This window comes from Sarcophilus harrisii, chromosome 6, assembly GCF_902635505.1.
Source record: "Sarcophilus harrisii chromosome 6, mSarHar1.11, whole genome shotgun sequence".
In the NCBI taxonomy this organism is placed as follows: Eukaryota; Metazoa; Chordata; class Mammalia; order Dasyuromorphia; family Dasyuridae; genus Sarcophilus; species Sarcophilus harrisii.
In genome coordinates, this window is record NC_045431.1 from 91,259,129 (window position 1) to 91,281,343 (window position 22,215).

The following is a 22,215-nucleotide window of genomic DNA, read 5'->3' on the forward strand; positions in this document are numbered from 1 at the left end:
ATGTGTGTATTTACATATGTATGACTATATATAGTCATACATATAAATATATATATATATATATATATATATATATATATATATATATATATATATATATATTTGTTCCCTCTTTAACCTATTCATGATAAGAGTATGGTTTCAGCACTATTCATTCTCCCCAAGTAGCTTCCTTTATGCCTATTTTTCCTTTTTTGCCTTATTGGTATGAAATAATTGCTCCTTTTCATCTCTCCCTATACAGTTTTATACATTTTTTTTAAGAATCACTCTATCATATTCAGCTCAGCCCAAGCCTTTCTTTCAAACTGCCTAAATAAAAATGACAGTCATATAAGAACTGATAATAGTCCTTAATTTTTCTCCTGGATAGTATGTCAAATTTTCCCTTGAGTTCTACTGTTTCTGTCACAAATATCCCAAAGCCTTTCAACTCATTAAATGTCCTTTTTCCCCCCCTATTCAGGACTCTATTTAACTTTGCTAGGTAAGTTACCCTTGCTCATAGCCTCAGAAATCTTTAATCATTTGCCAACAAGTTGACCACCATGCTCTATAACCATATCAACTGTTTAGAAACTACAGCCCTTCAGGCCAGATGCAGCAGCTGAGGATGAGTCCTCACCTAGGGCTATGAAGTTTCTTTATTTAAAGGCGCACAAAACAAAATTTTTGTTTTTACTATAGTCTGGCCCTCCAGTAGTCTGAGGGACAGTGAACTGGCCCCCTATTTAAAAAGTTTGAGGACCCCTGGTTTAGACATACCATAGAGATCCGCCAGTAAGAAAGCATCAATAGGATGCAGAGCAGGTTACTGAATTGCAAGCCTTAGAAGGTACTTTCTCCATTGGGTGCCTGTGTTCTTTTTTTTTTTTTTTTTTCTTTGCTTCCAGGGGTGAACTTATAATAGTTACAACATTATTACCATACATTAATCCCCACCCTCCACATCCCTAGTTTTTCTGTAGACATTCTGAGTAACTACATAAGCAGTTCCACTAAGGTTTAGGACCTCCTCTTGTTAGCAAACTTCTCAAAATTTACATATCTTGTGGTGTAATCTTCATCATTTACTCTATAAAAATTCCTGTGTTATTTTGCTGCAGGCTCCTAACTCCTTCAGGTAACCTGATCTGCCTAGTCAGTGTGTAAATAGTATTAAAATGCTTTTGCTTGGGTTGTAGACTGTCAGAGTCTGAATTCTTTCAGATACAACACAGAGATAAACTATTACCTCTACAATTTCCACAGAACTCTTTCTCAATAAAAGCTTTACATATATTTGTAAAGCCTGCCTCCCTCCCTCCTACCCTCTTTCCCCAGAAAGTGGTATGGGGAAGAATGTGCCTCTGAGATGTTGAGGGAACATATTCATATTTTTGCTTTTGCTATTCTTCACAGTAAATCTTTCTTTTAAAAAGGAACTGACTTCTTAGTGACACCTAAGAATGGAGGAAATAATTGGCTGGGTTTCAAGCATAAAGAAATAGAGAAGCGGCATCCCTAAATCTGTTTAGATATATTTTTTTAGAAATCTGGGGGAGCAATATATATATAGTTTAGTTATGGAATAGTGAGCCAAAGCATGCTGATTAACAGAGAAATAGTTTTTACTTTTTCAAGTTCTATCTTTGTTAGTACACTCTCACTTGGACTTAGAGTGAGGAAGAGAGGGGTATTTTCTTTTTTTTTTACAAGCCCACTGCAAGGCTCATTGCATTTATATGATAGGAAGAAGGTATACTCGGCCTAGGCAAACCTGGGATTTTCAAACATCTGGATAACTCTTCTATTTTATGTTGCATTCCTTGAAGCCACCAAACATTTATCCTGAGAAATGTTTCTAGCCTTAAGAGGAGTCTTGTGATTCTGAGAAGTTTGGGAGAAGAAAAGACCATTGACAGAAGAATCTGCAGCTAAGAACACTCAAGAGTCATATATAGTAGAGGACTGGAGATATTGAGGAACTCTGAAAAAAAGTATACCTGAAGCAAAGATACTTTCAGCAGGATGTTAACTCAGTGCGATTAATGAGATGATAGTTCTCTACTTCACATATACTTAGTGTGGTGATTTAATGGTTCTCTACTTCACACATCTCAGTGTGCTGTAGTGAATTGTACTAAGGTGTATAAGGGCTGAGAGGACTGGAAATGAGACATTGCATCTTTGAGCATCCTCCTGGTGGCTCTCCTGCCTCCTGCACTCCTCCACTAAGATCAAGACCCGGGCAGATTGTGACAGACATAAGCTGTGAAAGAGACAGACTGTGAAGGAGTTAATAATGACGTTGGACTATCTTGACTATCTTCATGGTATCTATCCTGCTGAGACCAAGTCCTGTCCGAAGGTCCTCCAGGAAGCTAGCTCGGACATTACAATATATGATTGGCTGAAAGATGGTAGTTCTCTGAACAGGACAGATCTGAAGTCAGTAAGAAGAATCTGATGAACAGAATCTGAAGTTGTTTTTACATCTCAGAAGAGTCTAATAAGAGTAATGAGTTTCTGCTTTATGTTTTATTTATCAAAGTAACTTAAGTCTTTGCAGTTTTAAGAATTTCTTTTGAGATGGAAAAAATATCTGTCCTGTACCTGATTGGGTACATTTTTCAAGAAGGGACCCAATTATCCTTTTTAATGATGTAGACATGAATCCTATTCAAGTTCAGGGATAGAGATTTTTCCAAAATTTCCAGGTAGAGGCAATGAACCAGATAATGCAAGGAAAAGACTTACTCTTTCTCTTTGGGGTTAGATTCAGCCTAAAGAGTTAATCTAGGTCCATTTGAGCCCAGAGTCATTTCTGTAAGTAGTGCCTTCTGGGACATGAGAACATAGAAACATACATGCATATCAAAAAAAAAAAAAAAACAAAACAAAACCCTGTTGTACAATAATAATGAACAGAGAGCAAGGGAAATTGGGTTCTAATTCTACTTGTAATTATCCATTTGTTCTTTCATAAGTCCTTTTTGGTTTCCTTTTCTTCCCCTGAATAGTTTGTCTTTCTGTTGCTTCAAGGATCAAATAAAAAATCCTGTTTGGTGTTCAAAACTTTTTTATAACTCAGTCACCCTTCTCCTCCCTCTTTCCAGTTTTATACCAAATTGCTTCTACTTACTCTTCAAACCAGTAATTTGGCTTTTTTGCTGTTCCCTCCAACAACATTCCATTTAGAATTTCTCTAAAACACTCCAACACATTCCTCTTCTTTCTACCTCTTGGCTTCAAGCCTTTCCCAATCCCTCATAATTCTAGTTGCTTTTCTCATTTTTTCCTATTTTTCCCTGTATGTATAACCCATTTATAGATTTGTTACATGTTATCTCCCCCATTAGATTGTGAGTTTCTTTAGGTCCCAGACTCTCTTTTGCCTCTTTTTTTATCTTCAGCACTTAGCACAATGCCTGATACTTAGTATATCCCTAATCAAGGTTGACTTGATAACCTGTGGGCTCCTATCTAGGACTAACATTCTATAATGTTGGAAATGAACTGTGGCCCCCAAAACATATTAAATTCACAGAATCATAAATTTAGGCTAGGAATACTCAACACATTTGCATTCTGCTAGGAAATACTTGGGATTCCCAAATAAAGTAGCAGAGTTTCATTGATTCAGAGAATATTAAGTGCTTGAAGCATCTCTAGCGATTTACTTAATACTTTTGATAAGTAGATTTCAATATAATTTTCTTTCTTTGTGATCCTATGCTTTATTTATTTTATGTATTTTACTTTATGTATTTTAATATACTATTAGAAGGAAGCCACAGGCTTCACAAGATTATCAAATGAGTGGGTCCATGGCATACACAAAAAAGATTAATAAGTCCTGGTTTTGTCCAACTCCATCATTTTACAAAGGGGAAACAGGATCAGCTAGCAAAGGGTGGAATTTCCAGTCTTTAAATTCAAAGTCAGAAGATAATTGGGAAGAAAGAAAAAATACAAAGGGGGAAACTGAGGCTACAGACAAAAAATAACAGGAAAATTTTTGAAAAAAAACTTTGGACTTCTGGTCTTTTCAGGGCACCTTGTATCTATTTCTGAGGGTCCGGTGCTGTGACCCATGAGTAAGCCAAGCAGTCCTCCCTCCCTCTCTCCTTCCTTCCTTCCTTTCTCTTTCCTTTTTTCTTTCTTTCTCTTTCCTTTTTTCTTTCCTTCCTTCCTTCCTTTCCTTTTTTCTTTCTTTCTCTTTCCTTTTTTCTTTCCTTCCTTCCTTTCTCTTTCCTTCTTTCTTTCTCTTTCCTTTTTTCTTTCTTTCCTTCCTTCCTTTCTCTTTCCTTTTTCTTTCTTTCCTTCCTTCCTTTATCTTTCCTTTTTTCTTTCTTTCCTTCCTTTTCTCTTTCCTTCTTTCCTTTTTTCTTTCTCTTTCCCTTTTTCTTTCCTTCTTTCCTTCCTTCCTTTCTCTTTCTTTTTTCTTTCTTTCCTTTTTTCTTTCTTTCCTTCTTTCCTTTTTCTTTCTCTTTCCTTCTTTCTTCCTTTCTCTTTTCTTTTTTCTTTCTCTTTCCCTTTTTCTTTCCTTCCTTCCTTTATTTTTCCTTTTTTCTTTCCTTCCTTTTCTCTTTCCTTCTTTCCTTTTCTTTCTCTTTTCTTTTTTCTTTCTCTTTCCTTTTCTTTCCTTCCTTCTTTCCTTTTCTTTTTCTCTTTCCTTTTTCCTTCCTTCCTTTATCTTTCCTTTTTTCTTTCCTTCCTTTCTCTTCCATGCTTTTCTTTCCTTTTTCTTTCTCTTTCCTTCTTTCTTCCTTTCTCTTTTCTTTCTCTTTCCCTTTTTCTTTCCTTCCTTCATCTTTCCTTTTTTCTTTCCTTCCTTTCTCTTTCCTTTTTTCTTTCCTTCCTTCCTTTCTCTTTCCTTTTTTCTTTCTTTCCTTCCTTCCTTTCTCTTTCCTTTTTTCTTTCTTTCTCCTTCCTTCCTTTCTCTTTCCTTTTTTCTTTCCTTCCTTCCTTCCTTTATCTTTCCTTTTTTCTTTCTTTCTTTCCTTCCTTTTCTCTTTCCTTCTTTCCTTTTTTCTTTCTCTTTCCCTTTTTCTTTCCTTCTTTCCTTCCTTCCTTTCTCTTTCTTTCCTTCCTTCCTTTCTTTCTCTTTCCTTTTTTCTTTCTTTCTCTTTCCTTTTTTCCTTCCTTCCTTTATCTTTCCTTTTTTCTTTCTTTCTTTCCTTTTCTCTTTCCTTCTTTCCTTTTTCTTTCTCTTTCCTTCTTTCTTCCTTTCTCTTTTCTTTCTCTTTTTCTTTCCTTCCTTCATCTTTCCTTTTTTCTTTCCTTCCTTTTCTCTTTCCTTTTCTTTCTCTTTCCTTTTTCTTTCTCTTTCCCTTTTTCTTTCCTTCCTTCCTTTCTCTTTCCTTTTTTCTTTCTTTCTCTTTCCTTTTTTTCCTTCCTTCCTTTATCTTTCCTTTTTTTTCTTTCTTTCCTTTTCTCTTTCCTTCTTTCCTTTTTCTTTCTCTTTCCTTCTTTCTTCCTTTCTCTTTTCTTTCTCTTTCCCTTTTTCTTTCCTTCCTTCATCTTTCCTTTTTTCTTTCCTTCCTTTTCTCTTTCCTTCTTTCCTTTTCTTTCTCTTTCCTTTTTTCTTTCTCTTTCCCTTTTTCTTTCCTTCCTTCCTTTCTCTTTCCTTTTTTCTTTCTTTCTCTTTCCTTTTTTCCTTCCTTCCTTTATCTTTCCTTTTTTCTTTCTTTCTTTCCTTTTCTCTTTCCTTCTTTCCTTTTTCTCTCTCTTTCCTTCTTTCTTCCTTTCTCTTTTCTTTCTCTTTCCCTTTTTCTTTCCTTTTTTCTTTCCTTCCTTTTCTCTTTCCTTCTTTCCTTTTTCTTTCTCTTTCCTTTTCTTTCCTTCCTTCCTTTCTCTTTCCTTTTTCTTTCTCTTTCCCTTTTTCTTTCCTTCCTTCCTTTCTCTTTCCTTTTTTCTTTCTCTTTCCCTTTTTCTTTTCTTCCTTCCATTCTCTTTCCTTCCATCATTTTTCTTTCCTTCCTCTTTCTTAACATCCATCTAAGCAGGACTCCTCCTTTTCCGGAACCATAGAATTAACAGTCTTCGGTCGTGGGGGGAATGTAATCGAAGAGAGCCGCCCCACGGCATTCCGAGTTTTCAGACTAAAGGTGGGGTGGCGATTCTATTCCCAACCGCTTCCCGCGTTAGTGGGCCGTCTGCGAACCCCAGGCGAGCCTGCCTAGCCCTTCCGGCTCCTCATGGTGGCCCGGTTCCGTCAGGGAGAGGCCGGAAGGCGCCGGGCGCCGGGGGACGTTTTAGGAGGTCGCACCTGACTCCTCTTCCGGTGTCTCCCGGCACTTTTCCCCCGGCGCACGTGGGTTCCCGAGAAGTTTTGTTCGGGCTCTCCCCGAGCTCGGGCGGCGGCGGCCCCGACGTCACCATGGTGAGGACGCGGAAGGGGGGGGGACAGGATGGGAGGGGGCGCTCGGCCTCGAGGGGGAGGGAGGGAAAGGGAACTTCCGGCCGCCCCCAGAAGTCCGGGCTGGGACCCCCGGGTGTCCCGGGGCGCTGCGGGCCGGCTCCGAGGGACAGGGAAGTCCCAGCCCGCCCCGGCGCTCGTTAGCCACCCCCGGCATGTCGTAGGCGCGACGTGAATGCTTCTACACTTTACTTAGCAGCCTCCATGTAGGTCTTAGAAAGTCATCAAGCCCAACTTTGCCGAAAGGTAAACTCCGGCCCCGAGAAGGGTGTCTGGGAACAGAGAGCTCGTCAGCGCGCCCAGAATCCTTTGCGTTTACCCATTGCATCCCCAGGGTTTGCGTTCATGTGTCCCTGCGGGTGCGTGGCTGCATTTTTTATTTTCTGAGCCTTAGCCTTCTCATCTGTTAAATGGGTATCATAATAATAAGACGTCAAAGTGTATTTATTAAGCGCTTCCTGTATGCCACTCTTTAAACAGTACCCGGGACCTTGTAGGTGCTTAATAAATGCGCGCTGACTGACTGCCGGGAGCTACACAAAGTGCCTGAGAACTTGTATATAGTTTGCTTTGTATGTATTCGGACCTTGTCTCTCCCTTTAGATTGTAAGCTTCCTGAGGGAGGTCAGGGGGGCGGGGAAGAAGGAAAAGCATTTAGTAAGCACCTACCAGTTGCCAAGCACTGCGCTGAGCCCTGTATAAAGTATTATCTAACCCCGAGCTGTCCCCGTTTTACTTTTTTTTTTTTCCCCTATTTTTTTGACCTCTTCTTGTAGTCTTTTTTTTTTTTTTTTTTTTTTTTATTTAATAGCCTTTTATTTACAGGGTATATACATGGGTAACTTTACAGCATTAACAATTGCCAATTTTTCCCTTCTTACCCCCCACCTCCTCCCCCAGATGGCAGGATGACCAGTAGATGTTAAATATATTAAAATATAAATTAGATACACAATAAGTATACATGACCAAAACGTTATTTTGCTGTAGAAAAAGAATCAGACTCTGAAATATTGTACAATTAACTTGTGAAGGAAATCAAAAATGCAGGTGTGCATAAATATAGGGATTGGGAATTCAATGTAATGGTTTTTAGTCATCTCCCAGAGTTCTTTCTCTGGGCGTAGCTGGTTCCGTTCATTACTGCTCCATTGGAAATGATTTGGTTGATCTTCTTGTAGTCTTAACACACGCCTTACTAGCAATAGTGGACGCTTAATTAATGATGTTTGAATTGATTTGAAAACGGCTCCTCCATCCCTCTCCTTCAGCAGAGGCCATTGGGGATAAGAGCACCAATATCACAGGGTTATTGGAGAGATCAAATGGGGAGATGCATCTCCACTTGAGTTTCTTCATCTGTTAAATGAAAATAATAATAATTCCTACTTTCCAGGGAACTGGGGCAGCCAGGTGGTGCGGTGGATGGAGCCTGGTAGCCCAAGTCAGGAAGAGCTGAGTTCAAATGCTGTCCTGATGCGTGAGACAAGTCACTTATTCCTGTTTTTCTCAGTTTCTTCATCTGAAAAATGAGCTGGGGAAGGAAATTGCAAATCAGGCCAGCATCTCTGGATGCAAATGAAGTTTAATGAGACTGAAAATGACTGAAAAAACAACAAACATTTATATAGGGCTTACTGTGTGCTGGATGCTGTGCTTAGGTGCACAATTATTATCTCATTTGATCTTCACAGCAGCCTGGGAGGAAGGTGCTATTACCCCATTTTACAGATGAGGAAACCCAAGCAAAAAAATTAAGTGATTTGCCTAGGGCCACACAGCTAGGAAGAATCTGAGGTAGCATTTGAAGTGGGGTCTTATTAACTTTATATCCTGTGTCCTAGTCACTGGGCCACCGAGCTATACCACTCAAAGGTAACTCCCAAAAGTATCCAAAGATAACATGGATAGAGTGGTAGAAGAGGAAACAGAAGACTAATTCAAATTCTTCCTCAGACTCCAACTAGCTTTACAACTAGCTCTACAACCCCAGACAAGTCACTTAAAGCTCTGTATTATTTAGTTTCCTCAAAAGTAAAATGGGGATGGGGAAGTTCAAATCTAGCCTCAGACACTTAACACTTCCTAGTTGTGTGATCCAGGGTCACTTAACCCCAACTGCCTCAGCAAACAAAAAATAAATAAAAGTGTTTGTTTTAAAAAAAAAGGGGGGGGGAAGCAAAAATGGGGATACCTCAGGGTTAGCTAATACTTATATAGTATTCAGCACAGTGCTTGGCACCTGGTAGGTGCTTATTAAATGCTTTTACTCTTTCTCATCCCTATAATTCATCTGTAGAAAGCTGATCACCACCACCATCCAATTTCTCACCAACATGGCCTTGGATGATGGTAGCAGGAGTAAGTGTATTCTTGTTCCAACAAAAGGAATATATATATATTCCTTTTGGTATAAGCTGAGGTTCTAAGCCCCAGCTTCTGACTGAACCCTATGAGTGCCACTTTCCCTACCCCCTGGCCTCTTTATGACTTGGTAATGTGGGACCAGTCCTACCCCTTGGGAATGCTAGATGGCCTGGAATTAGAATCCCAACTCAGATTTATAACTTGTTACCTTAGGCCTTTTAATCTCTTTCCTCTTATGCAAAGTAGAGAAAATTTATCTTACATGCATCAGAATCAGTGTTAAGCTTAAATGAAAACAAGGATCCTGAAATCCTTGAACTCCAGATATAACATGAGTTACATTACTGATTATGTTATTAATTAGCTGTATCTTTGATAAATAGAATGTGATGTCTTTGAGAGAAGGGACCTGAATCTTTGCATTTGTATCTCCGGCAGGTAGCACGGTACCTGGCACAGAGTAGACAATAAACCTGTATTCAGATCTTTAATAGGTGAGCCACCTGTGCAGTTGGAGCTAAGTTTGCAGAATGCTTTGAAAGAGGTGGAAAGTATGGAAAGTCATTGAGATCTGGCTCCTCTTCCTGACTTTTCCCCTAGCCTTGGGAAAATCACTGTCCCTATAAAATCGTGAGGTATTCACTGAGGTACATGATGGTGAAGGGATCTGCTTTAGTTCTTAACAGGTAGCAAATTTTAGAGCTGAAATTGAAACCATACTTCCAGTTGAGTTTCTTCTGGTCCATGGAGTTGTTAAAGAGAAGAAGGACCTTTGGGGGCTTCCTCTTGTTGGAACAAGAATACACTTACTCCTGCTGCCATCATCCAAGGCCATGTTGGTGAGAAATTGGATGGTGGTGGTGATCATGATTTTTGTGTGTGTGTGCCTCTGATTTTCAGAGAAATTGGGACCCCTGTTCTGATGTAATTTTTCTCTTGAAAACAGAGTTTTTACAGTGGGTAAAGGAGACTTCGATTCAGTCAACAAATATTAAATAACATGACCAAGCACTGTATACCAGGTGCTGGGAATACTAAGCTGATAAACTGTGTTTGCCCTCAAGAAATTCGTGGTCCACCGGGAGATGCTAAAAGTTTGTATTCAGCCTATATGAAGGAGAAGAGAAGGGGAGAGAAAAATTTAATAAATGTTGATTGATTGATTCTACTTAACACAAGGTATCCCCAAAAGTCTTAGAGCAGTTTTAAGCTTCAGGCTTATATACTTTTCTCCTTCATGTTACTTCTCTCTATGCTGCATTCTGATTGTCTTTATCCCCATTGCTCAACTGTCAGTGGCACTTAATAAATGCTTGTTGATTGATTCTAATGGGATATAAGTATAGTATATGTAGAACAAATATAAATTTTAAATAAAGGAATAAATACACTGAGGTTAGATTCAGAATAGCTAGGGGGTACTAACAATTTGGGGGATGGTGCTTGAGATGAATCTCGAAGAAGGATTCTGTGAATTAGAATTCTGTACAAGGTGAGAATACAATCCAGGAATGGAGGATAGCTAGTATAAAGGTAGAAGTGTAAGAAGGAACAGATGACCATTTGGCCCAGATCAATGTGTGAAGGGGAATAATTCACAATAAAGTATGAGAAGTGAGTTGGAGCCTGTGTATGAAGGACTTTAAAGTTAAAAAGAGTTTATACTTTATCTTAGCATTAATACGTTTATTGAGTAGAATGGTGATACATTCACATCTGCAGTTAAGATTTGGCAACCATGGAAGGACAGATTGGAGAGGAAAGACTTGACAGGCAATGAGTAGTCAAGGTAAATGCAATGAAGAAGTTATTGCACTAGTCCAGGGGACAGGTGATTGGACCCTGGAATTCAAGTTGATTTCTCTGAGAGTAGGAAAAAAGGGAACATCTGAAGGGCATAAGAATCAACCCTTTTCATATGGCTGTATGAGGATTGAGGAACAGTCTGAGGAAAGTGGAGGATGAATCTGAGATTGCAAACCTGAGAGGTCTGAGAGAATGGCAACGGCCTCAAGTGAAATATGGAGGTTTGGAGGAAGGCAGAGTATAGTTAAGAAGATGATGATGTGAGGAAGAGAGAAAGAGAGAATATGGAGAATACGAATATGAATACACTGGAGGACAAGGACAGAGCTCTGGGGGCTACTGAGGCTTAGGAGATAATTCATGGATGTTGACCTGCTAAGTAGGTTAGGAAAGTAGTCACCTAGCATTTATGAACTATTTACTATGTGTCAGACATTATCCTAAAGTGTTGGGGATATAAAGAAAGGCCCCAAAATTCACGAATTTCAATCTGATGGGAGGAGGAGATAACATACAAAAAACTATGTACAGTCAAGATAAGTACTGGAGGCAGTCTTTGAGGGAAGGCTCCAAGAATAAGGGCTAAGTCAGACTTCTTGCAGAAGCTGGGCTTTTAGTTGAGTTATAAAGGAACTAACTAACTCAATGAGGAAGCAGAAAATTCCAGGCATGCAGGGACAGTTAGAGAAACTGCCCAGGTGGAATATTTTGTTCAGGAGAAGCAAAGAGGCCCGCGTCTCTGGATAGCAGAGACCTTTGAGGTTAGTGGTACGGAGGAGCAGAGTTGGAAGGAATAAGAGGACCAAAAAATTGTGGAGCAGGCGTGACTTGTGTGTCAAAAGGTAGTTTGAGGAAAGTGCAGAAGGCAAGTCAACACATTTTAAGGATTGACAGACAGGGCCTGGGCTTGTTTGTGGACATCAGGGAAGGAGAATGTGAAGATACAAGAAAGGAGTGTGGATGACTGAAGGTGCTGGCTCTCTGAGGAGGTGCTGGGGAAGCCTTAACTTTGTCTCAGAGAAAGGTGGATTCATTTGAGATGGAAACAGAGATGCTGAGAAAGTGAAGTATTGAGGGAGAGAAAGGAAGTTCATTTTGGATAGCCTCTGTGGTCTTGGGATGGTAGGATGTGAAATTCCTATTCACCTGGAAGGGCTACTATATATGGAATGAGAATATAGAATGTTGACACCCTCAAGGTCAAAAAAAAAATTGTTTTTGTTTCTGCCTTTATATACCTAATGTTAGCATTTAATGTATGTCTGGCCTATATTATGACCTTAATAAGTGGAGGTTGACTTGAATTGAGGTAAAATGACAGGGTTTGGAATAGTATCTACTGTGAATATCATGGAAATTTAGTCAGAGAAGAATAAAAGGATTTCTGTGGAGCCCTGAATACCAGCTGAAATTTGTTACCATATGTTTGTACTAGGAACAAATGTTCACAGGTATTTGACTTCCAACAGTAAGAGAGTAGGGACAGAGAAGGTAGGTGGTAGGCAAAATCCCGGGTTGGGTTTTGGCAGGATATGAGGAACAGTAGGAAAAGGGAGTAAGGGAATCAAGAGGAGAGTTAAGAGTAAAAATAATTATAATCCTTGTATCTAGACTGTAGGGGGAGGGGGGGGGGGGGGGGGGGGGGGGGGGGGTGGGGGGAGGGTGGGGGGGAGGGGGGTGGGGGGGGTCATAATCAGGATGAATTAGGCTTGGGAAGAATGAGATTGGTGGGAATGACCTGTCTTTCAAGAGAAGAATTCCAGTGTTCTGATTCATGAAAGGAGAATTTTTATGGGTGATGGAAAGATCAAGGAAGGACATGACTATCTCTGTCTTGGATTGAAATAGAATGAAAATGTAGGTCAAGAGAGTTGGAATTCAGGAGATGAGAAACCAGAATATCTGAGAAATGCAGTTATGAATAAAGGCATGGATTGAGGTGGAGAAGCAGACTGAGAGTAGGGTCTTAAACTTCTTTAGAAAGATAGGAAAATGACTTGAGTAGCCAAGGTTTGGATGGGATGAAATAGATTTTTTAAAGTAACACTCAAAAGAGGGGAGATTGCTAAATGAGATTAATGTGAAGAAAATCTGAATGAGTCAGTGGAGAACCTTAAACGGGTGTGAGAAGCAGCATCAAGTACTAGGCAAATATAATGGCCAGGGAATAGGAGAGTAGATTTTGAGCTGTGGGGCCTGTTGGAAGAGTCAGTTTTCAGGGAGTGAACAATATGGAAGGTATAGGAGATGAAGAGATCAATTAATAGGCATTTAAGCACTGACAAAGTACCAGGCACAGATGCTAGATGGTAGATAAAAACAAAAGTTTATAATAGAATGTGATTGGAGGGCAAAATACATTGGAAAAGGAAGAATAGGTTTAGAGTAGATGGGGAAGAGAGAGAAATGAAAATGAGAGAATAAATTTTTCTCCTAATTTGCAAGGTTTGAGAAATTAGTGGTATGGAAAAATTAAGCAATTCAATTTAACAAGCATTTATTGATTGTCTACTCAGTAGACAGGGGTCCTCAAACTTTTAAAATAGGGGGCCAGTTCACTGTCCCTCAGACTGGTGGAGGGCCAGACTACAGTAAAAACAAAAACTTTGTTTTGTGGGCCTTTAAATAAAGAAACTTCATAGCCCTAGGTGAGAGGATAAATGTCCTCAACTGCCATATCTGGCCTACAGGCTACTGCATATAAAGTGTTAGACAAAGTGACAAAATTGAAACTGCCCCTGTCTCAAGGAACTTATGTTCTTCTGAGGGGATGCAACTTGGATGCAGGCAAGTAAATGTATCCAAAATAAATGCAGAGTAGTTGGGGGGGGGGGGGGGGGGGGGAGGGGAGGAAAGAAAAAAGAAAAAAAAAAAAGGGGGGGGGGGGGGGGGGGGGGGGGGAGAGAAGCACTAATTACTGGAAAAATTAACAAAGACCTCCTTGTCAGCTCCACTGAACTTTAGAAGATGCTTGGTATTCTTTGAGATGGAAGAGAGATGCAATGCTGGTGGAGCTTGGGAGAGAGGTGAGGACTAGAAATGTAGATATTGGATTTGTATTCATAGAGATAATAGTTCAACCAGGATGATTGACAGTAGGCCCACATATAGGGGCTGGAACATTGAGAAGTGCCATTTGGCTGGGACTTCCACCCTCAAAAGAATGAGACTCATTAGTTTTATTTCATCAGGGAGGAAATGGGGGAGTAGGAATCTGGTGATCAGATCTCCAGGGCCTCCCTGAGAATGTCCTATATGTAGAACATGGACTTGGCTCCTTCTGAGTCTCTGTCATGTCCTTCTGATTGTCAGAAGCTCAAGACCTCTGTTGGCAATTCTGTAGTGCAATCCCTTGTGTGCCTCAGGCCCCAGCAGACTATTTCATCTTAATCTTGAGAATTCAGTTTTACTAGACATTTTGCCCTGCGTACTTTTAAATTGGTTGCATGATCTCAGGTAGGATGTTTTTATCTATGAGTGTTCCCAAGTGTGGTTGCTTCTGGATTCCTCTGGTATCTGTGATCAGTGGTTGTCTAAACTTGATTTAAAGGGTAAATAAACCTGATATCTCATGGTACAGATATAATGACAGATTAGCGACTTGAATGATTGGTGTAGCCCCCCAGATTTCTAGTTATCCCTTGAGGTGGCTTCCTTCTAAAGAATATTTGCTTTTTATTTCCAGTACTGGCAGTGCCACCTGACATACACCAACACCAGAGATTATAGCCGTTGTCATTCCTTGTTTGCTGCCCTGTGAATCAGAAGAAAACCTGAAAGCTTTCCTCAAACAGTTGAACTGAGGAGGAAGAAATTAGCTGCAAATTGTTTTCCCATACTTATTTTATACAGCACCCTTTTTAAATGCTCTATATTTCAGCAAAACTAAAAGTGATGAGCTACTAAGAGCTACTGAGTATTCAAGGAAAATTTGAGGAGGGGGAGAATTCTTATCTGGGGAAATCAGAGGAGGCTTAATGGGGAAAATATGGCATAGCTGAGAAAGGTGTGTATTCCTGATGTGGGGAACAGCCTGCATGGACACCAAGAGGAAGAGGAGAGAGGTGGAAGATTCAGTCTGGAGTAGAAGTTAAATTTGGCTGAAATGTAAATGAGTGAAGGGAATGCAATAAATCCAGGACTTTTTTGCAGGTAGTCTGGACAGATCCTATCCTGCTAAGCTAGAGTGTGGATGACACCCTAGCAGCCATAGGGACCTACTGAAGGTTTCTGAATAGGGAATTGACGTGGTCAGACATGTATTTGAAAGATAAGATTATTTTGACAGCTGTATAAAAGATGGACTGGAGTAGGGAAAGACTGGAACCCAGGAAATCAAGTTAGGAAGCTATTATGGTAGTTTAGATTAGAGGTAATGGGGGTTTGAACTAGGAGAGGGACTTTGTTAGTGGAGAGAAAGTGATGACAAATGATTATTAGAACATGGGAGCCAAGGTCATTTCTTATTCGCCCATCTCCTTCTCTCTCATTACTGTAACATGCAAAATTTCAGGCTTGGGTGCCTTCAAAAAAAATTTGGAAATTGAGAAAAAGGTCAGTTTTAATGTAGAAAATGATGAGCTTTGTTTTGTCCATGTTCAATTTGGGGTGTTAGACATTATTTGAGGTGCCTGTCCAAAAGGCAATTCAAAATGCAGAAGAATAGGAAGTGTGTGTGTGTGTGTGTATGTGTGACAGAGACACACAGAGAGAGTGAGAGAAGGTAAGAGTGAGTGAGTCATTTGCAGAGGTGTGATAATTGAACGGATGAGAATGGATAAAATCACCAAGGGAGAAAATGAAGAAACAAGACAGGTTAGAACAGAGCCTTGGGGAGGACACCCACACTTTGGGTGGGAGGGGGATGATTAACTAGTCAGTTAGTCAACAAGCATTTATTAACCAGCAAAGGAGACCTGGAAGGAGTAGTTCACTGGGTAAGGAGAAATAGGAGGAGATGGTTTCAAAGATATAATTGGGGAGATTGGTTTTAATAAGAAGAAAATTAATCTTCAACACTGGAGCACAGGAAAAAAGCATGGTGAAAAAGCAGATTTGAGGCATGGAGGAGAAAAATAAAGGAGTTAATGATGGATAACCTTAATCTCTGTAAAGTAGGAGGTGAGGTCATTTGACAGAGAGTTGGGAGAATTGAAGAAAAGAAAGTTTGAAATGGTCTATTGGGAATGGGAAATCAGTGGATAGGGATTGGAATTGTACTTGTGATTTTATAGCTATAGAGAACTCCTGGGTGAGGACCTTACATCTAATTCAGATTGTGAATCTTGCTAGTAATTTAATTTAGTCTTTGAGAGTTACCTAGAGCAGTGGTGTTAAGCTCAAATAGAAGCATCCCTGCAGGGCTGCACAGTGACTCAGAAAACAACAAATTAATTTTATGTGGTGTTTTTATTTATTCTGCTAAACATTTTCCAGTTACATTTTAATCTGGTGGCTGGCCCCAGCCAATTTCACATCTTTGGCCTTTTAGCACTAAGTGACATCTTCAGGTCTTACAGTCAGGAATGTGTTCCTGGCCTAGAGACCAGCTGTCTATTCTGCCACAACTAAGTCAGTAAAAGGTGAATATAAAGATTTCCATGCATAAGTGAGGGCCAGTTAGGGTTAGATAACAACTATTCCTCCCCCCACCTTCATGTCCCTTTTCCCATATCACACAGCTCTGCTACCAGGACTTAAAGTTTGGCCTAGTTCCTTTAGTATGGCAACATTAGTTCTGCACATCATGAGTTAAATCAGCTTTTGTAGACTAATCCAAGAGTGAGCCTAACTACCATTTAAAGCATTGATTTTTGGGAAGCAGTTTTCTCAGCTCTCAATAGCCATCTCACTAACAAATTAACTTTTAGAACATGGCCTATTTGGAAGTTGGAGACTGACTCTATTTTTGTATTGGTAATGGTAAGGGAGTTCTTCTGTCTAACTTATGCCTCCCTCCTGGTTAGAGTGCTCTTTTCTTGATTTAGTTTTGTACCTTGATGGAATTCTTTGTGATGAATTTCCTTGAATCTGCTTTAAGAAGATATTTTTGCCTGTTCTTTGCTGTTTTTTAGCAACAAAATTGTCACCAGAAAGGACAGTATCTGTTGCAGGAACCCATACAAAGTTATTGTTCTTCTAAGTGCTTAGATACCTTATCAGCCCATTCTTTTTTCAGGGCCAGATCCATGTGACAGAAAATCGATTTCCTCTGGAGACAAGAAATAAATGGAAATGGAAATAGACTTATTTTGTCATACTGACTTGAGCCATAAGGGTTTGTTACTTGCAAAATATAGATACCAAATACAAATCCGACTAAGAGTTGGAATATGGTGCTGGACTCTCAGTAGTACGCTACATTAGTGATAGAAATTCAAGATTTTTTGAAAGTTGTAAAAAACAGCTATTTCTCTGGACAAATGAGCATCTTTAGATAAAATGTCTTTGATCTTTAAAATAGAGAAACTTCTTTTGGTCATTGCAGTAAATATGACTTACATTTTGGGGCCTGGAATAAGTTATCTAGTCTATACAATATTTCTATGTATTGCCATTTCAAAGATGACTGTAGAAAAATAATCTTTGTTTTTGCTTAAGAATCTTCACAGACAGGTATTCTTTTGTTGGTAAATATTAGAGTCTGATCATGAAGTCTGGTGTCTTGTCCTTGGTGAAAATGTTATATCCACAAATTAATTCAGCTGTTGTATTAGTAATGAGGGGTATTGCTATTGTTAATGATTTTTTTTTTCTTTTTAGTCTGAACCATTGATTTAATTCGTTTGGAAATTCTATTAATGTAGATAAACAACTCTTCTGTATTGAAAGAAGTTAAGTAAGTTGCCTGCTGGTCACTCAGTATGTGTTAGATACTGGACTTGATCCCAAGTTTTTTGACCCCAAAGTAGGCTTCTATTCACCATGTTGCCTTTTCAGTGAGTGAATTTAGAATGAAATTTAAAACATTTGCATTATTCTTATTGGTTATTTGTTAGAGAATTTAAAAATTGTTCATAATCAAAGTTTGAAACCACCCCTTTTCTTTTGTGAAGTCTAATATTATTATGCAACTCTTGCATTTTTATTCAAGGCTACTTATAGAATCATAGTTTCAGAATAGGAAGGAATTAAAGTGGCCATCTAGTTTAGGGCTCTGTAAACTACAGCTCTTGTCAAATTCCACATAGTGCCTGTTTTTGGCCTGATAACTAAGAATGACATTTACGTTTTAAAATAAAGTTTTAATATATCTAAAAGCGTAAAAGCCATTCTTAATTTTCAGGCCATAATAAATGGGCCTTGGACCACATTTGAGTTCTGGGCAGTGCTAACCCTTGATCTGGTCTAACCCATATCTGAAAAAATATACCTACAACAACATATCCAGGGTAATGAAGCCCCATGTGTCAGGAGAGGCTGTTGCTGTGAGGTTTGAAGGGATTCTAACCTCTTCCTACTCTTTTCCAAGAAATACTTCAGTTCCTGCCAGAAGAGAAAACAAAGTTAGTCAGAGGCCATTATTCTTCTTTCCTTAGAGAAAAGGCGTACCAGATTAGAGTTATATCTATTTGCTCCTTCTAGATATTGTTAGTCTGGGGATGTGATCAGGTGCAAGCTAATTTCTGATCACCTCACATTATTAAGGAAGTGGAGCAAGTCGCAAAGCTCTTTACGTTTGATCCTTTCCCCAACAAATTACCAGTTCTAGACTGAATATGCATATGACTTGACCAAGAAAATCCACTTATCCAAATAAATAGGAAAATAGAAATCAGAGAAGGTATAATACCAGAATATATACCATGAGTGAAGGGAGGTATCCCATTGGGAGCAAGATAACTCAGCTCAACCAAGAGAGGGAGTCCTATATCTTCTCACCCAAGGGGAAATCCCCCAAAGTTTCTGTTGTAGCTGGCTAGGAACAGGGACATGATGGAGACTGCCAGTTCCTCTGATGTCTTTTCAGAGTTCTTTCTCCCAACCTGAAGTGAGATGGTCTACTCCAGCTTCTCTTTTGAAGCAAGAAACATCTGAAGCAACTTAAAGCACATGAAGATGTCTCAGGAACTTAATAGCTCTCTTCTCTTTTGATTAACTCTTTCCTGTCCCTCATACAGGTGCAGGACATTCATTCATCTCCACTAATGGGACAGGTTCCCTCACTAATGAAATTTGGGTCTGCAGTTACATCAATAAATAGTCATCCTGACTTTGTTCGATCACCCACCTCTATTAAATACAGATTTTTAATCCAAGACAGCCATTCTGCTTAGGAGAGGTCTATTTGAAACACTTTTCTTAAATTGAGCTATAATCTGCTTCTATAACGTCTCCTTATTGTTCTTATTATATACTTCTTTTATACTTGGGGCTGAATAGAACAAATAGAATACTTCTATATGATCTTCAAAATTTTTGAAATCAACTACCCAGTCTCCTCTTAGTTTTGTTTTCTCCAAGCCAAGTGTCTTTAGTTTCTTCATTGAATTCTTCTTAAGTATGGCATGAATGCAAAATTACTCCACCATTCTGGTTGATCTCCTTTTTAGACGACTGTGTTCTGCTTAAAATGTGGTACTCGGAAAACTCCAGCAATTTTGGAAGAAGAAAACTAGATTTACATAAATCTTCACAAATATCTATTTAAAGTAAATAGGTTTTTTTTTTTTTTAAAGCAGAATACATAATTTTTTATTACCAGTTTTTAATAACTAGCCTGAACTTTTCTATTTGGTTTTGTTATTATCATATGGCAGTTAAGAAGTAAGCTTGTCTGAGTGCATGCTTGGTGACTTCATTTGGCTGGTTGCAAAGACTACTGATAACTATCAAGTGAAATATTCATCTCTTAAGATATATGTATAAATTCTTTCATGCAGAAATTTGAGTGTTCACAATCAGAGAAGAACTTAGATTTTATCTTGCTACATTTCCCCAATATATACCAAGGATGTTGTTTAAGTGGGCAAAATATCATACATTTGCTTTTGAAAACAACTTTCTTTTACTTAGTGAAAAGGATATAATTGGGGTTAGAATATTTTAAAACATATGTGTATGTATCACAGTAGTCTTAGTGATTAATTTGTGTGTCCTGTCCTAGGGGAATATAGTCTGGGAAAGTAGAGGAAGCCTTTGCCTCTTCCCATCGTTTTCTGATTCAACTGACCTATCATTCATTCAACCAGAGATGTATATATGTACTTGTAGGATCTGTGATTTTTGTCAAAAGTACCATCTCTACCCATATTTTAGCCATTTTTATAGTATTTGATAGATGTGAAGTATTAATTGCTATATTTTCCAAGTGCTATCTGATCAGCTAATGAAATAACTTAAGATAAAGAGTAAATGGATTATACACTGGGGAAAAGCTTAGAGGGAAAAGGGGAAGTGATGAGTCATTTCCAGCAGATTTAGTTTGAACTTTGAGGGAATGTTTGCCACTGATGGTTCATGCTTTTAATTATAGCTAGTAGTTAACATTTATATAGCACTTACTATGCATGCTAGTATCCTTACACTGTGCTAAACACTTTACAATTATTTCATTTGATCTTCACAATAACTCTGAGAACAAGGTACTATTATTATAATACACAATATAAAATATTACATATGTTATTAAATAATATAATGTATAATTTTTATTTCATATTAGTTCTTATTATATTATTATTTATGATATAATTATGACATTTCACAATATATATTATATATATAATATATGAACTTATATAAAATGGGGATTTTATGGATGAGGAAAATGAGGAAAACAGAAGCTGTGACTTATCCAGCATGACACAACTAGGAAGTATCTAAGACCTTAGTCTAAATTTGATCTTTCTGACTCCAGGCCAAGTGCTCTATTCATTGCACCACATGACTGCCTTTAACAGTCATAGTAAGTGTCTTGAGTTTTTAATAATCTGAAATTATTGAATTTTCCCAAAGAATGTATTTAAGAATATTATCAGCAGTTACGAAAAATATGCCACACATGTTATCACATGACTTTTTTTCAGTGTCTTTTTTGTCTTTTTTAATAAAAGCTTTTTATTTTTCAAAATACACGCAAAGATAGTTTTCAGCATTCACCTTACAAAACCTTATATCCCAGATTTTTCTCCCTCCCTTCCTCTTAGACAGGAAATAATCCAATATAGGTTAAACATGTGCAGTTGTTATAAACATATTTCCACATTTGTCATGCTGCACAAGAAAAATCAGATCCAAAGAGGAAAAAATCAAGCAAACAAAACAGCAACAACAAAAAAAGATAAAAATATTATGCTTTGATCCAAATTCAATATCCATAGTTCTCTCTGGATGTGGATGGCTCTCTCCATCACAAATCTATTGAAATTATCTTCAATCACTTCATTATTGAAAAGAACCAAGTTCTTCAAGAATAATAGTTCAGTTTTTATCCATGAAAATAATCATTATTGATATCATTTAGATACTCGTGTGTGTGTGTGTGTGTGTGTGTGTGTGTGTGTGTGTGTGTGTGTGTGTTGAAATCTGCAGTGGAAAATACTTAAAAAATAAAGCTTACATTTGATTGTGACTTGATTTTGGATCGGCCTGTGGGAGCAAAACTTGAGAATCACTGATGTAGATGACTCATTTCCTTGTTATGAAATACTGGGTTTGGTCACCGGCTTCATGGATTGATTAACATTTTACCTCTAGCATTTTATTTCATCTCACTGTTACTGAAGCATTTCCTACTTTCTCATTTTAATATCATATGAAAAAGGAGGAAAGTGCTCTGAACTTTACTAAACTTTATTACATATTTCCCTTCTTCATGATAAATTTATATGCTGCTTTGAGGCTACCTTTTTATAACTGAATTATTAAAAGGAATCTCAAGCATAGTTGAATCAGAATGAAAGTTCTAACTATATTAACCTTCTTTCTCTATAATAAATCTTAGAGTTTACTCTAAGACCCTCTAAATAAGAATGAAGATTGTATAACTCTGAGGTTACTATATTTTCATTAGTTATTTTTAAATATCCTTTTTTGTTATTTAGTCTTTGATAGACTATAGACTAGTGGACGGCTAAAACTATTAGTTACAAAGATTTTTAGATTTAATTTAAACTTGACACTTTATAGAGATTTTTCTTACCTGGAACAATGCAGTCCCCTTTCCTTGTGTTTATATGATCTGCACCATGGTACCTAATAACACAGAAGAGGTCTTGTAGCTTTCCAAAGAAAACTCTTTTGCTGTATGATTTGATGTAGTCTTCCTTTACTTTTGAGTTTTATGCTGATATTTTCACCCTTTTTATGCACTTAATTCAATAAATATTTATTAAACAATTAACTCCGCATAAGGTACCTTTTTAGGCATTGAGCTAGAAGATGAATTAGTTCTTGTCCTCAAGGAACTTGTTTTACTAATAGGCACTACAGTATGAATGAGCTTTAATGTGTTTATAGTCTCCCAGCTGGTAAGCCAAAGAGCTGGGACCTGAACCTTGGACTCTCCAGATTCCAGTGAAAAGTGAAAAGGTTCTTTTCAGTAAATCCTATTTTCTCATGCACTGCCCTTTGTTCTTTGTAGCAGTACAGTGATGCTCTAGGATCCTTTGAGGCATATGGGTCTTTGCTTCTTTGCT

General features: G+C 38.2%; 1 protein-coding gene across 3 annotated transcripts in view; it reads left to right on the top strand.

Moving 5' to 3' along the window:
- Positions 1-6,001: 6,001 nt before the first annotated feature.
- The window catches only part of TMA16 (translation machinery associated 16 homolog), a 97,486-nt gene continuing 81,272 nt past the window's right edge, over positions 6,002-22,215 (top strand). For 2 of the 3 annotated variants that reach the window (XR_004230289.1, XR_004230290.1), the window contains exon 1: positions 6,050-6,367. Coding sequence is in view for 1 of the 3 variants with exons in the window: in XM_003773095.4 (XP_003773143.1) it covers positions 6,365-6,367 (3 nt within the window). In the remaining 2 variants the exon portion in view is untranslated. Of the gene's footprint in view, positions 6,368-22,215 lie in introns of all 3 variants that reach the window. The other variant, XM_003773095.4, reaches the window with a different exon arrangement.